Source organism: Poromitra crassiceps, assembly GCF_964638095.1.
Source record: "Poromitra crassiceps genome assembly, chromosome: 12".
NCBI lineage: Eukaryota > Metazoa > Chordata > Actinopteri > Beryciformes > Melamphaidae > Poromitra > Poromitra crassiceps.
Window position 1 is genome coordinate 16587372 of NC_139632.1, and position 15807 is coordinate 16603178.

The following is a 15807-nucleotide window of genomic DNA, read 5'->3' on the forward strand; positions in this document are numbered from 1 at the left end:
TAAAGGCTGTGTCTACCTCAGGCCAGCCGGAATTTGCTAAATCCACCAAAGACTAGCCAGACGGTAAGAGCACGCGCTGTTTTCTTTTCCAATCTATAGCCTATAACATTGCAGATATCATTCTGACATTTGGATTTGAATTAACATATTTGACGTATTTTTCCAGAAAATATAATTGTTCATCTATTAGGCTACTTCCAGTTTTTATACCCGAGGTATATGATGTTTAGGCTTGGTTGATTATCTTGGTAATTGATTCGCTCTTGCAAGCACTTGTTGTTACTGGTATTACAACTGACTTCAATCTAACTGTATTGTGTTTCCAATAGGGCTTGGATTGCAGGGAGGGGGGTTGAGCAACGTTTGAAGAGATGGAGACCTTAGTGTTTTTATTTTCATTTTCTGCCCTTGGCATCCTTTATGCAATGAACACCACCCCAGAGTTTCAAGAGTAAGTCATGACATTTACCCCTTTCTTACTCTCAGTCAAACCACATGTAGCCTATTTCTCTGTGAAATATGTATACATATTCATCAGGGTCAGAAATTAACAAGGGATTCGCAAGTGAATGTGACTATTGAATATATCTATATGAATGTGACTCCCCGTGATGTGTGATTTGAAATACGACAAATCTTAGTGGTACAAATTGGGTGTTTATTCGCCAATATTCAATGTAAATGTATTATTCCAGAGCTGAACAAAATTTATCTGGAAAAGAACCAAGATGCCCCTGAAAATCACTTAGGTTAATTTCTAACCCAGGCTGCATAAGTCCTTCAATCCAAATGTTTATGAACATGTATTGTTATAGTATAACAACATTTGTTAGAATCATACTTATTATATGATTATAATAACAACTTATGATATGATTTATAACGACATACTGGATTAGGTGATGCTCAGCACATCATTGGACGGCAAGCAGACAGTACACTTTACCACCACTTGAGGACACTATCAGCTCAAAACTCGAGGCAAATTTGTACATACATTTGAATGTAAATGGCTCATAACTCCTTGGCCATCTGGAGAACCACTAATTCCCTGAGTTCAATTTACAGATTGTATTTGCCATTTCTGCCTAGCTGTGTGTAAACCATTGAACTAATGAAACTTGAGATTATACAATGGGCAAGAGAATGAATAGGGAACAAAATCAAAGGGTGCCATAGGAACAGAATTTGTGCAGTTCATCTAATATAATTAGAGATCATTATTTTGTTTTAAGCCACAAGTTCTCCTTTTCTCACCAAAGCCTTCCCTGTTTTGCCTGTTTACAGGGCTATTGCCTTTCATCATGACATACTATTGCCTGGAATTGATGTCCACTGTAATAGAGCAGGCCTGTATAGTTACAGAGAGGGATGGTGATACATGTTTCACTCCTCTCTCACGGTTCTGAGTGATATTTCTCATTTCCGACAGACTTCTGTAGCTTTTCCTCTGTGAATACCTCTGCTGGAACCCTTTCGAGTGTGTGGACATTGACAATCAATACAGAAGAGTTTGATAAATTGCTCCTGACATACAATATGCCTTTGCTTCTCTTCCACTCTACAAACAAACAGTATTGTGTGCATAAATCTCCCCATGCTGTTGGATTGGAGAGGTAGCATGGGAGCTTCCCTTTGGTCTAGCAGCATTTGTTTGTCTTCTGTGTTTGCAAGGAAGTAATTTTGTTTACTGGGGGATGCCTTCAACACATTAATCTTTTCCATTGCAAGGCAGTGTGGTACCTACCTTTGACCACAACACATGGAGGGCAGTGCTGAACTAACATGGCCATAGCTTGCTGCTTCCCACACCTCCGCCTATGATTAATGAAGTATTTCTAAAGCTGTGCTTTTAAGCCACTGCCACCTACAGTATGAGAAATGTAATGCTGCCGGCTTTAGGTTTAACGAGACAAACATGTTCATCTGGGCTTCATATGGATCTAGAACATATTAGAAATATATACAGTATATGACATGGCTCAATACCATCATTGGGAACTTTGTCCTAAAGTGGTACAACTTGGATTCCCTGATAAGACTAGTAAGCAGCAAACTGGACATTTTGAACATAACGTGGTCCAGAGGTTTTCAAAGTGGGTGGCGGGCCTCGGCAGGGGTGCTCCAATTTGTTTCAGGGGAGGCACAGTGAATGGAAATGAAGAAAATCTTACAATAGTTATTACATTAGTTATCAAATGGAGATCACATAGAATAGCCTAGATGAATCCTAGATTCACAATCCTTCAGACAGACTAAGGGGGGCTTTGTTCACAAGCTTTGTCTGAAGGGAGGCCCACAGTTTCAGATTTTGAAAACGCCTGATGTAGTCCAACGTTATCTCAATACACAGAGAAGAGTGGATTGAAAAGTGGATTTCTGGCACAGTGATATTTTTTTCTTAGGTCAGTGCCGGCAAAACAGAAGAATCAGGATCACTTTAAGTTGTCATGTAGCCTATATTTAAAAGCATCAGCAAGCTGAGATGTCTGTAGATCAGGGTAACTTCAATTCCATGTGAGTATTTAGCATGCAGACCAACTGTACAACTCCAGTGCATCTCCCACACCTCTCCCTGACAGTGTTTCTCCTGGTTCTCACTCGTGGTGTTGCATAATTATCATTCTCTCCGTCTTCCCATTCATCACCGTTCACTAATTTAGCACTGCAGAGGAGACTGACTGGCACAACTTCCATGAGAGAAACTAATTAGAAAAGAGAATGACGCAGAAAATCAGAGGGAGATTGCTGTCTAAAAGCACTGAGGTTGTAAGAATATGGATAACTTGTTATTACTTTTCACAGATAACAATTAATCTGTCTGCTTCCACAGGCCATATGTGGTGCTGCAGATCGGAATTGCTGTGTTGGTGGTCGTGTTTCTCTTCTACTTCCTCATCACCCGTGGCAACCCGCCTAAAGACGTCTTATTCTTTGGTAATGTACATAGTTACGCATTATTTCCCAACATGCTTGAAATAGATTACAAAACACTTACGTTACACTGACTATAGTGAAAGGTTAATGACTACTGTGCTTTGTTCTGCCTGGAAAAGAATTTCTCGAACATTCTCTCACTACTACTACTCACTGTGTTCGGAGTGAAAAGATGAATTGTGTCCATTGTGATTGTGCTTTCACCCTGTAAGAAAGCTGCTTACGCTGATCAGGCTCAGAGCAAAGCTGATCCCAGACTTGCTTTTCTGTGGCATGGGTGACCCTGAAGGCATCGCTATCTTTCATCTTATAGCAAGTGGTGCAGAAAACATTGTAGGTTTGATTTTTGGATTCTATACTTGACATAGCAACCTGAGGACCTTCATGGCCCTTTGGCCTCACGTTTGAGCTAATCCTTTAGTCCTTGATTGTCCTGGAAGCAAAAGACAGTCATTTGAAAACAGTCATGCAGGACCAGAGTCCATAATTACTGCTCCTGTGTTATTCCATGAATGCCTCCCGCAATGAATATTCTATGGGGCAATTTCTGTATTCAGTTTGGTTAGGCAGTGGAGGTGCGCTCTACATTTTTAGCAGGTCACACACCTTTCATCCACCTTTAAGCATTCCTACAGCGACTTGGCCAGCCCAGCGCCTCACCTCGACGTGTGTATGGCTATGGGTCAAACTATGTTCTCCGTTTCTAGCCAAGGGGGCACAAACATCTAACCCGATGCCAGGGGCTATGCCAGTGGGACAAAAAGGATGTCATATAGCCGGCGCCCAGGGCAATGCCCACCACTGTGAGAGAGGGAGAGAGAGATGCAGGAACGAAGCCAGGGCTGCTTCTGGCTCTTCTCTAAGATAGAGGACCGTAATCCCCCTCCTATCTCACCTGTTAGATGTCAGTGATAAACCTGGTCCTCCTCAGGATAACAGATAGAGACACTGGTACACGAGGGGGGGGGGGGGGGGGGGGGGGGGGGTGATACAGCGGTTTAAGCCCTGGTATTTGCAGTCACTCACTCTCACACACACACACATGCACACACACACACACACACACACACACACACAGATGCCTTTATAATGACATTCTCCAACGTACAGACAGCAGATCCTTGTAATTGGATTTTTATAGCCGTTCCTTGTAAACCGATTCCAATCGTAAGTGGTACTCTCTAAGTCTCTAGAATACTGTGTGTCTGCCAACATTTTGCACATTTATTGTCTTATTTTCGACAGAAGACGGATTGTAGATCATTTTTAGCCATGGGAGATACATATAAACAGCTAGCTGTCAGACTGTCAGCCTCTCAGTGTACACGACAGAATCAGAATGACTTTATTTGTCAAGTACATAGCAAGTACCAGACAATTTATGATCTTTCCATTACACCCACAGTGCACACAGATTTACTACAATAGACGGTATATTAATTTGACCAGACCTCACAGGACAGGACAGGTGGACTAGTAGCGCATGATGCTACAGCAATTAGGACATATTTGCAATTATACATATGAACAAAAAATAGTTAAAGCATAGGCTAATTGCAGAATTTTGCAATCTGAACCCTATTTTCTCATCTTCTTCCATCATACTCAACATCTTGCATGCTAGGTTACCACATAGCAAAAGCTTTTTCAGCACATTGATTGCTCACTCTGTAAAAGATGTACCAGTAAATGAAAATGATGTAAAGTCATGCAGCTGTGATGCTAGTGCAAAAGAAATAGCGGAAGATTTCAGTTAATGGAAAAACTTCAAATTCAATATATAGACATGTCTCATTATAGTGAGTCTTGATATGCTGGAAACATCTCACCCAAACTTTTGAGTAAGAGTATCCACGCCCCATGGGACCCAGCCAAGCAAGAAGAAAGTGGCGGATTTGAAGGTCTGACTTTGGACCCAGGCAACGAAAATGTAACAAATAACTTTTTTTGCCACAATTTTTTTTTAAAGTCCACAGGGAGTAGAACGGTAGAGAAAAGTTTACCAGCTTTGTATGTATGTGTGTGTGTGTGTGTGTGTGTGTGTGTGTGGGTGTGTGTGTGTGTGTGTGTGTGTGTGTGTGTGTGTGTGTGTGTGTGTGTGTGTGTGTGTGTGTGTGTGTGTGCGCGCGCATTTGCGTGTACGGGCGCGCGCATGCGTGCTTAAATTCCGGGGTAGCTGGGTAGCGTCTCTTTTCTATACCATGCCACTCATTAGTGTTTGTCTGGCTCCACAGTGTGAGCTGGAAATTCATGGTTGTGTTCTCGGCCTTTCAACTCAGACGGGAGGACAAGGCTGGATCCCAATATGAATCTGCCTCCAACCTACCTCACTGCAAGAGGACATCGTTATCTCAATATACCGCCCCAGAAATCACTGGCTAGATGTTTTGGAGGACACTATTTTGAACTTGAGTCGATGCTGAATACAGAGGCCGGAGAGAGAGGGAGCCAGAGAGCAGAGACACAAGTCTGTCAGCCATGCAGGCTTGATGTTCATTATCAGAAATGGATGCTAACACCCTTTAATTCAGTTTTCAAAAGAGGCAGATTGAGTAATTACCTGGAAGAGAGAAAAGCTTTCCATCACAATCATACTGACAACGGAATGTCATTTGTTCCATCCACCAAGCTGTTTAACATCTCACGATTTCCTGAGCTGAAATCTACAACTAACTGAAAGAGAGAGAACAAAAAAATCATGAACTCAAGTTATTTTCAGTTGTGTGACAAATCAAATGGCTTTCAGAATAAGCATTTTATTTTCATGTGCAGGTTCAGTCAGAATGCCCTACTGTTTCTCTAAACTGACATGGCCTCTCCTTTGCAGTGTTTGCTGAGTTCTCCTTCACTTGTATCATTGACCTGACGAGCGCCTTGGAGTATGATGGCATTCTCTCTGGCTTTATGGACTTCTACCAGAAAACGGTAAATTCCATAATGCCACATCTACAATACTTTGATATGACATCTTGTGTATCATGGTGAGGAAGTCCATGCCTGGACTAAAAATGTCAGAAAACTCTGCCTGAAGCAGGGTTCCCACGAGTCCTTGACATCCGGTATATATTGAAAGAAGAAATTTATTTTTATTTTTTTATTTTTTTACTTAAACGTTAGTAACCATAGTTACTTTATTGTTGTCTGGGAGCTTCTGTATTACAGCCTGCTTGTTCTCATCATGACATGTGTGATGTCTGTGTTCTAGGGAGAGCCATATCTGGGCACAGCCTATGCCATCATGATGTGCTACTGGGATGGAATAGCTCACTTCATCATGTATCTGATGATGATCAGCAGAATAACAGACAGGTAGGTGCTGGACATGTCAGCTGAAACAGACATAAGAAAAAAAGTAGTCTGAAACAGTGTGCAGGAGGCTTCTTTTTTCTTTTTACTCTTCTTCTTCTTCTTCTTCTTCTTCTTCACATTTGCTGGAGTGAAAATGAAATTCAAGATTTGATTGCCACATCAATCGAAGAATGACAGGACTTTGTCTAGGTGCATACTTATATTGAGAAAAAGAAAAGAAACCGGACCCTAAACATTTATACAACCAATAGTCTGTAGAGGCCCTGGGCACATCAGTTCTGTTCACAGGTGCTGTTTTGAGCAGGAATAGTTCTCTGTACAAACATGAAAATATACAGTAGCACACTGATAGGCTTCAGACCCATGTGTTATTTTCATATATTTAATGTTTTTTGTTTGTTTTAGAACAATAAATACAATTGAGTGAACAATGCATTTCACCTCTAGGCTTCATCAGGTTCATTTATCACACCTCACATCAGATGACCCTGAATAAAACCATATTAAAAGTGTGTTATTCATAAAGTGCCGTCAGTGAGTTCAAGAGTTGAGAGTGCGCACCGCCTCAGGCTAGGTGCTATGATGAAAACAAGATCTTCTTTGAATCGCTGTCAGCCTTTTCCCACTGGGAGAAATTGTGCTAGGCTTTGTATTACTTATTGTACTTAGCAGTAGTAGTACTTTGTAATACTCGTCAAGAGTGGTCATGCGTTGTGCTTTCTCTCCTAGGAAGTCCTACCGCACCCTGGGCTTGTTCTGGGCCGGCTCTCTGTCTGCCAACATGAGTGTGTTTATTGCCGGGATTGTGGCAGGTGAGCATCATCTTCTATTGAATCTATTCCCTCTCTAGCGCTCCCAGTGGCAGGTGAGCCTCATCATCTTCTGTTGAATCTACAGTATTCCCTCTCTAGTGCTCCCAGTGGCAGGTGAGCCTCATCTTCTATTGAATCTATTCCCTCTCTAGCGCTCCCAAGATGACAGGTTTTAATCAAGGAACATCTGCACTGCCGTGTAACATCAGTGTCAGTTCAGTTCAGTTCAGAACGGTAACAGAATACAGCGGCTGCCCCACGCCTCGCTTGCCGTCGCAACCCACAGAACAAAGCACCAAACAGACTTAAAGCATCTGTCGTTGGCATTTCAAACCGCATGCATAAATGTCAGAGAATCAGTCTTGTCTACCGGCAATGTGGCGTTCTGTTCTGCTATTATAGACATATGCCTTTGCTTGTAGTGCCCTATAGAGGGATTTGTTAGGTTGGGATTTTCAAAGTCTGAGACTGTGGGGCTCCCCCCAGACAAAGCTTGGTAAAAGGAGCCCCCCCCCCCCCCTCGTTCAATTCCTGGATGCCTATGGGATCATGATTATGTTAATTGATCCCATAGACACTCAACAATTGAGCCAATATAGCCTGATATTGCTGTTTGGCATACCAAATACATTAAAAAGAAGCCTGAAGGCATTTATTACTTTCTGACTCTAGGAAAGTGAGAAAAACTGTCAAATTCCCCAAAACTACTGTATCTCTGAACAATCTCTTTAACCAAATCACACACATTTAGGCTATTCTTTGTGAATGCCTTTATATAATTAATGTAATATTTTTTCACTCCATTCACTGAGCCTCCCCTGAAACTGCTTGGAGCCTGGGGAGGCCCGCCTCCCACTTTGAAAACCTCTATATTAGGAAGTTTATTGAGCTGAATTACTGTACATTCAGAGGTGTGTGTGTGTGTGTGTGTGTGTGTGTGTGTGTGTGTGTGTGTGTGTGTGTGTGTGTGTGTGTGTGTGTGTGTGTGTGTGTGTGTGCGCGCGTGCGCGTGTGCGTGCGTGCGTGCGTGCGTGCGTGCGTGCGTGCATGCGTGCAGGTGGGAGGAAATACATGCTTGAAGATGTGTTGATGTGAATTAGTTGTTTATGGCAGAGGTCTTATAAATTCATCATGTAACCCTTGTAGAAGTATGTCAACATTTAACACAGCTTAAAAATAACCCGGCTGCTCCACTTGAAAACCCCTCGTTAGGTCTAGAGACTCTCTAGATTAACCTAGTTGGTAAAACTCTCTCTCTCTCTGTGTCTTTCTCTTTCTGTAGGTAAATATGGGTCAGAGATTCAGCCAGCCTTCTGGCTCAACTTTCTGTTTCTTCTGATGCCTGTATGGGGAGCCATCACACTGTTCACCAGGCCCAAAGACAGACCACTGACTGGTGGATACAATGTAAGGCAATGTGGGAAGACCTTGATATGTATGGGGGACAGGTCTGATTTTTTTTGTTGCTGAATGTATTTAACCAGAGCAACTTCCAGTACAGTATAGCAAGCTATGCCCCCTTCTCAATTTCCCTATGGGGATCATACATTTTCATCTCATCTGTGAACATAACGATTTTTCATCTAATTTCATCTCATCTCACCCTGTGTTGAAATACCAATACAAATATGAATAGTGATATTAACAAGCTAAAAGACAAGTATGGATTGATCTTGGGTGATTTTTCTTTCGTTAAGTCTAGTATGTGCTGTGTAAACCTCTGGAGAGAGAGGCCTCATGCACTTCCACTGTCCACTGTGTGATGGAGGAACTTTCTTAATCATCTCATTTTAATGTTATGTATTGTTTCAGTGCAATGTGTTTTTCATGGCATCAAATATTGGGGTCACAACCTAATTTCATTGTACTTGACTGGTATAATGACAATAAATAATATGACATATAATGACTGGTATAATCAAATATTCAATTCAATTCAATAAAAAAATATTCAATTCAATTAAAGTGAAACCAGGACCTCATGTTGGTTTCTCCCCACAGGCCCATCACGCTCAGAACATGAAGCTGATCTGGCGCCCCCTGGACCTCATCCTGGTACTGCTGCTGTTAGCTGCCATGGCCTTCACCATCCTCAGAGGCCTGGTGAGTGACTGAATAAATACATCTCTGTGTGCGAAATTTAGGACACGGCCGTAACCTTTTCAACTGAGCGAGACATGTTTTTTTCATTTAGCCCCGCAATGGCATTCATGCTGGCTCGTGTATCCAGGGAGTTTGTGAAGCGTTCATATCTACAGCTTCACAAGCAATATGCTCAGCTAATTGAGCCACATGGGAGCTTTATGTATTTATTGGCCAAATAAGATCTGGCTTTAGAGGCTTGTGAAATGATGTATGGATTATGTGTCTCAACATGATTACTACACATAGGACATTTCATGTGATTCATTCAGCATATCAATGTGTGTCATCTTAATTAGCTTGTATAAGAGAAGAAAACTCCTCCTCTGTGTGCACCTAGGTGGCGCTTGACTCTCCACTGGAAGCCTGTTCCATCTACCTGAAGCAGTACGAACCCTACCTGAAGGATCCTGTGGGCTACCCCAGAGTTATGGTGGGCCCTTCTTCTCTCTTTGCACCTACTGTATGTCTCCCTCTTTCCACTTATCTCTCTCTCTCTCTCTCTCTCTCTCTCTCTCTCTCTCTCTCACACACACACACACACTCCACCACACTCGGCCGCTCTGTCTGCTGCAGCAGCACTCCAAATCTCTCCTAAATGGTCCTCTCCATTCTGTTTTAAATAACCAACAACCGCATAATGGACCTGGACCTCTATTTTCTCAGATATCAGTGGGCTGGAAGCTTGGCCCTATCTCCTCTCCCCTCTGTGTATCTCTCACAGCTGATTACAGAGCCATTTTTCATCATTACAGCAACAATGAGCACGGGGTGAGAGACCAGCACATCCTTGTCTCTCTCTCTCTCTCTCATTTGTTGAAGCCGGGGGAACAAGACTGCTGCTGCGACTGGTGGCGGTGTGGTATCGCTTTTGTCCCCTTTCTTCTCCTGACCCGACGTCGTTATGGGTTTTGTTGTGTTTTGTTCGGCTTAGATAGCCTCGTCAATAGGTTATCCGGAGACCTTGTCGGGGCTGCGGTCCAGGCACAATGGCAAGTCATTGATCACGCAGCTGAACTGCATGCTGAGAACTTGATAAGCTAATCCCTCCCCCCAAAGCCCCCCATCGGCATCTCACTGGGTGGGAGGTGTGTGTGTAGCATGTCAAAGTGGGTCTTGGTCCATTTGCTAGTCTGTGCGCGCGTGTGTGTGTGTGTGTGTGTGTGTGTGTGTGTGTGTGTGTGTGTGTGTGCGTGCGTGCGTGCGTGCATGTGCGTGTGCGTGAAGAGCTGAGGATTGGTCCAGTTGCGCAGGGTTACACTGTTCTTGCATTGACCGACCATTTGAATCATTGATGATGATAAACCACATGTGACGGGTGACCGTGGCGGCGCGAGCAAGACACTCGTACAAAAGACTGAAGGGCATATATGATTGGCTTTCAGGCTCTAGGCAGGCTCAACTCATTAGAATTCATCTAGACCTCAGAGCCAGAATGAAAAGATGCTGTTCACTGGTGTAATTTGAAGCGATTATAAAGTTGGCAAACTGACTTTCATGCGCCAAATATTTCAAGTTGAAGGTCAAGAGAGTCCCTGCAATGACCCTTGTAGGCCTATGTAATTTCTAATTTCCGCTGAGGGTGCAAATGTGAGCGTTTGAGTGTTCGATACAGAGAAAAAAGAGAGAGTGAGAGAGAGAGAGAGAGAGAGAGAGGTGTAAATTGTGTGACTTTGCTCTGAGGGTGTGTGTGTGCTTTAAACCGCCCTTTTCAGTATTCAGTGAGTAGCTGGCATGCGGTGTAGCCCAGAGGAGAATGAGGCTGTACTGTATTACCGGTAATTGTCTGCTGGAGTGTTGGTCAGGCCCCAGCAACAAGACGGCCAGTCACGGAGGGAAAAGTTTCTCTGCACTCTGTTAGTTAATAGTTAGACACTTCAGACCAAATCAGATCCAAAACCTCCAAAAACAGATCCAAGCCCCTGTGTCCCTTGAGCAGAACATTTACATTTTTGCTCATTCTCTTTTCAGCAGCTGGAAGGCACAATCCACTAACAAGTTGTTTTTGAGACTCAGTTCTGTTATTCTGTTATTAAGTAGGGTTTGGTAGGCCTACTTAACCCTGGTACCACTATGGTACTACTAGTACTGAATTGCAACGCAGATGTACAGTAGGTACCTCATTTCGGTGCCATGCCAGAACTGCTGAGTGAAATATCCATCCTCCGGTGCTCCAAAACCAGCACCGCACAGCGCACGCTGCTTCACTACCATTTGAAGTGCGCTGCCTGAAATCCTCCACTTTAAATCAACTTTGAATTTTACAGTTTTAAAAGTATACTTTTAGCACTGGTATCGGAACAATATGAAACTATACCCATCCCTACTTATCAGGCTGTTGACTTCTACTTAAGAAAATCTGACAAGCAATAGCCTGCATTAGGTGCTGCAATAAGATAGATGCATGATCAGGTATTTATACAATGGCTGCACTGTAATCTATACCCATTCCATTAGGGTTGATGGTAGAATGGATCGGCCGGGGGGATGGAGGCAGGACCTAACCCAGCCTCTGACCCTAACCTTAACCAATCATCACTCCTCATGCCTAAACCCAACCAATCATCACTCCTCATACCTAAACCCAACCAATCATCACTCCTCATGTCCGTCCGGCCAATCCATTCTAGCACGGCGCTTCCACAAGTAATATGAAAGCAGGTGTAGGGAAAGAAAGGAGACAACAGGGACTGTTTTGACCCTCCATAATGTTGTCCTTGTTTTTATAGATGCTGCACCTTTTCTTCTATGGGCTGCCCCTGTTGGGTGCGTTTGTTTATGGTCTTCTCAAGCCGGGCTGCACATGGATGTCAGACTGGACTGTGTTCTTCGCCGGAGCTATGATCCAGGTGAGTCGAATCGGTGAAAATGGATCAGAATACATCATTTAGCATACAGGACTGTTGGGATGTGGGTTGTATTCGCAGCTCGATGCAAAGTATTAAATTATGTTTTCATCACTTCTCTGATTGATTTCACACACTCACTCGAGTCTGAGACATAAAACTCCTTCTACTGAGCTCCCATCCTAAGAACCACTTCCTGGAGTTCTTCTCACTGCAAACAACCAATCACATTTATCCCTGAGTGGAATATGTTCTGTAATAAACAGGCTGATGGCATTTCCCCTCCTTATTAATCTGATAGGAGAGGAGCCATGAGCTCTTGATCAAAGCCAGTATTAGATAAGAGGCTGCAGATTTCACACTCTCCTATTTAGCATGGAGGCAGCCTTGGGATTTAGCCTTGCTTAATCAAAACACTCCTGTGATCAGCCAGCTAGCTAAGTCTGTGCGAGTGTCCTTATGTGTGTGTCTAGTGTTCTGCACCCAGCACTTTGTTCTCCTAGCCTGGTTATAACCATCAGGATCTGTGAACTGACATTCTGCTTCATAACAGACTGTGATTTCACGGACCCAGATGGTTTTAGCCAGGCTATTGTTTTCCCTGTGAGTCCATTGTTCTGTATACAGTACCACTATCTGTGGACATTATAATCACCGTGGAAGATAGACTCCAAATGCCTCATTCAAAGTTGTTCCTCTTGGCCGGGGGAAAGAAATGTCAAGCAATCGAATCAACTGCCATCTGTGTGTTGCTAAAATATGCTGCATTAGTGTTTTGTAGATTTAAATCTTGCACATTTCTCTCAGCGTTTGTCAGCGTGATAGCTGGTGAAAACACAACTTCGGAGAATCCTTCTGTTTCCTTCTCATTCAAACCTCCTATCTCTGATCTCTTCCTCCTCCCAGTGCCAGTGGGCCCACATCGGGGCGTCCCTCCATCCTCGCACCACAGCTCCATTTCGTATCCCAGGTGACGCCTTCTGGCTGGTGCTGGCAGCTAACCTGCTCTACGCAGCCACGCCCATCCTGGTGGCCATGCGGGTTCACAGTAACCCCTATTTCTTCCTGAAGATCGCGACCTTCCCTGGGATGACGGGTCTGCCGAACAGCGAGGAGAAAGACACCAAATACAAAATCAAATGATAATTCTGAATATTCTCTGGCTGTTACAAGGAGTGACATATCCAGTGATTCTTGAAGAATGTAACTTAAAAATGCAATAATGCTTTATTTCAAGTGCCTTGTTCACATGTCAAAATGTACAGTTATTTTACTCAACATCTTTGGATGTAGTGGTCATTCATTGTTTGCTTCCAACACTTTATTTACTTAAAGATGGATACATGATCATCTCCTGTCATTCCAGGCATTTGTAAGTGCCATTGCAATTGGGGATACTGTGTATATAAACTAGGAGCAGGGGTTTTTCAAAGTCTGTGACTGTGGGCCTCCCCTCAGACGCTGTTACTTGGACAAAGCCCCCTCCCCCCACCGTGATTATGTTATTTGATCATTATTGCCACTCAACCATTGACCAAGATAGCCTGGTGTTGCTGAAAATGAAAATTATGTGAACCTTTGAGGCAGTTATTGTTAAATAGATGAGCATTGTGTTTTGGAGAATTAGTTAACAAGGTGAAAAATTATTTTCATTTAATCGCGACTAAATCAAAACACAAGCACTGGGGGAATGAGGCAGGAGAGGAACTGAACAGAGGAGAGAGATGAGGGAATTCATATTTTACCATAAAAGCGAGAGAGAAGCTTTAACAGCTACCATTTATTATCCAGGGCTGAGTCCAAGGTAGTACCAATGTGCGCTGTGGAGGGTTACCGTTTACCAAAACATCTCTTGTCACTCACTAACTCCTCTGCTGAATACATGGAATAGTACCACTGCTGTTCTCCTGCCAGCCTGTCTTACTTTTAGGGTCTTATTTTCTCCATTTAAACAGGCAGACAAGCCATGGTGTGACTGTCTCTGTGTACCATCCTCTATCCCCTCTATCTGTCCCAGTGTAGCCAAACTGCAAGCTTCATACTTTACTTACATTGATCCTCTCCCTTTCTTTTCTACTGAGAGATGCTGCTGTAAGCTCGCTCCGTGGCTTTTCCCCTGCAGTAAATTGTCTGCCTCTGCACTCGTCGCTCTCTTTCAAAAAGACATCAAATGAATGCCTTTGGATTTGTATACATCTTTGTTGGCGAACACAGAACCCACTCAAATGACCTCCAAGGACAGCGGAAGAGAGTGTATGAATTAGAGGAGGAAATATATACAGAAAAAAGGCTTAGTGTTATTTTTAATAGTCTCGACACAGCCACAGATTGTATCTTTGGGGACTTTGAGTTGCTTGATATTCAGAGTGAAAGGCATACTATTTACTCATATAGTGTAATTGGCAAATGCTGAATCTATCAGTAGTATCCCTGATACCACAGGGGATCCACGGGGTCTTGAAAAGTATTAAAAAGTTGATCGATCAATTTAGGGAAAATTAAGGCCCTTAAAAAGTATTAAAAGGTCTTAATCGCCATTTGAGAGGTATTACATTTTGTAGCTATTGTGCTGATGGTGTTAAATGAGAATATCATATCCCATATCGATCACAGAGCCCTGAATTGAATCAATATTTTATCGTGGCAGACTTTGTGATATCAGCAAATATCATATCGTTGTCCAAAGAATCAATATAATATTGTATCGTGATTAAACCTGTAATTTACACTCCTATCGCTGATGTGACGAAAGTGCCATTGAGGTGTTGAAAAAGTTTTTTTTTTTCATCATTCCTGCATATACCCTGTGCCAGTGTTGTAGTCAAGTCACTATATCTTGAGTCCAAGACTTCAAGTTGTCACGGTGACGGCACCAACGCTTGAGGGCATCAATATTTATCATTAACCTCAGGCGCTCGTTCGTCTAGGCTTCCACCAAGCGTGGAGCCCGTGAAGATCAGAGGTGGAAAGTAACCAATTACATTTACTATAGTTACTGTAATTGAGTAGCTTTTTTGTGTACTTTTTTGAGTAGCTTTTAAAATCAGCCATTTTACTTTTACCTAAGTACATTTATTTTTTTGAAGTAATGTACTTTGTTACATTTAAATAGCTTCAGAGTACAGAGTAAAATACATGCAAAATTTCCCAAAGTTTTCTATGAACTGTGCACCATAAATTGTTGACCCTTCCTAATTGTCAATTGCCGCTATGCTGTGTGTGGGAAGCACTGTGATCAGCAGACCTCTCTGGAAGTACCAAATGCAACACTTCACCAGAAAGTGAATGACAAATGAGCATACATTGGTGCATGATTTCTAATCGCACATAGGTTACGCAAAAACCACGCCCTGTGCCCGCCTACGCAGCAGTCAAGTGCCGGGATTGGCCAGGAGCAAGTCTTTTGTCTTCTTTTGACAGCTGGAATCTCCCATACCACAAATCGCTGGGCACGCAGCCCAGCGATTTCATGAACCAACTGAATTGCTCTTGATAGCGGACATTGAAATGAATTATTAGTGTATTAACGCCAATGAAAACGTAACACAAGCTTTTAACACACAATCAATTTTTAAACATTTATTTCAAAACATCATTGTAAAATTCAGGCCTTTAGCCAAAGCTTCAATAACAGAGCTCAGCTGACAGTTTAACCTGCAAATGAAAACTATACAAAATATCAAATTAAAAATAGCTACAATAGGCTAATAGGCCTAGCACCCCCCCCCCCCACCCCCGTCCAGCCGTTTGTTCCAGGCCAG

General features: G+C 42.8%; 1 protein-coding gene across 1 annotated transcript; it reads left to right on the top strand.

Moving 5' to 3' along the window:
- Positions 1-367: 367 nt before the first annotated feature.
- Positions 368-13189, top strand: tm6sf2b (transmembrane 6 superfamily member 2b; the record flags this gene model as incomplete). Its single annotated transcript, XM_083647866.1, has 10 exons — positions 368-451; positions 2834-2937; positions 5765-5862; positions 6143-6246; positions 6976-7058; positions 8341-8465; positions 9060-9161; positions 9541-9633; positions 11930-12049; positions 12953-13189. The coding sequence occupies exons 1-10, from the start codon at positions 372-374 to the stop codon at positions 13187-13189; spliced, it is 1146 nt and encodes a 381-aa protein (XP_083503992.1). The 5' UTR covers positions 368-371.
- Positions 13190-15807: the final 2618 nt, after the last annotated feature.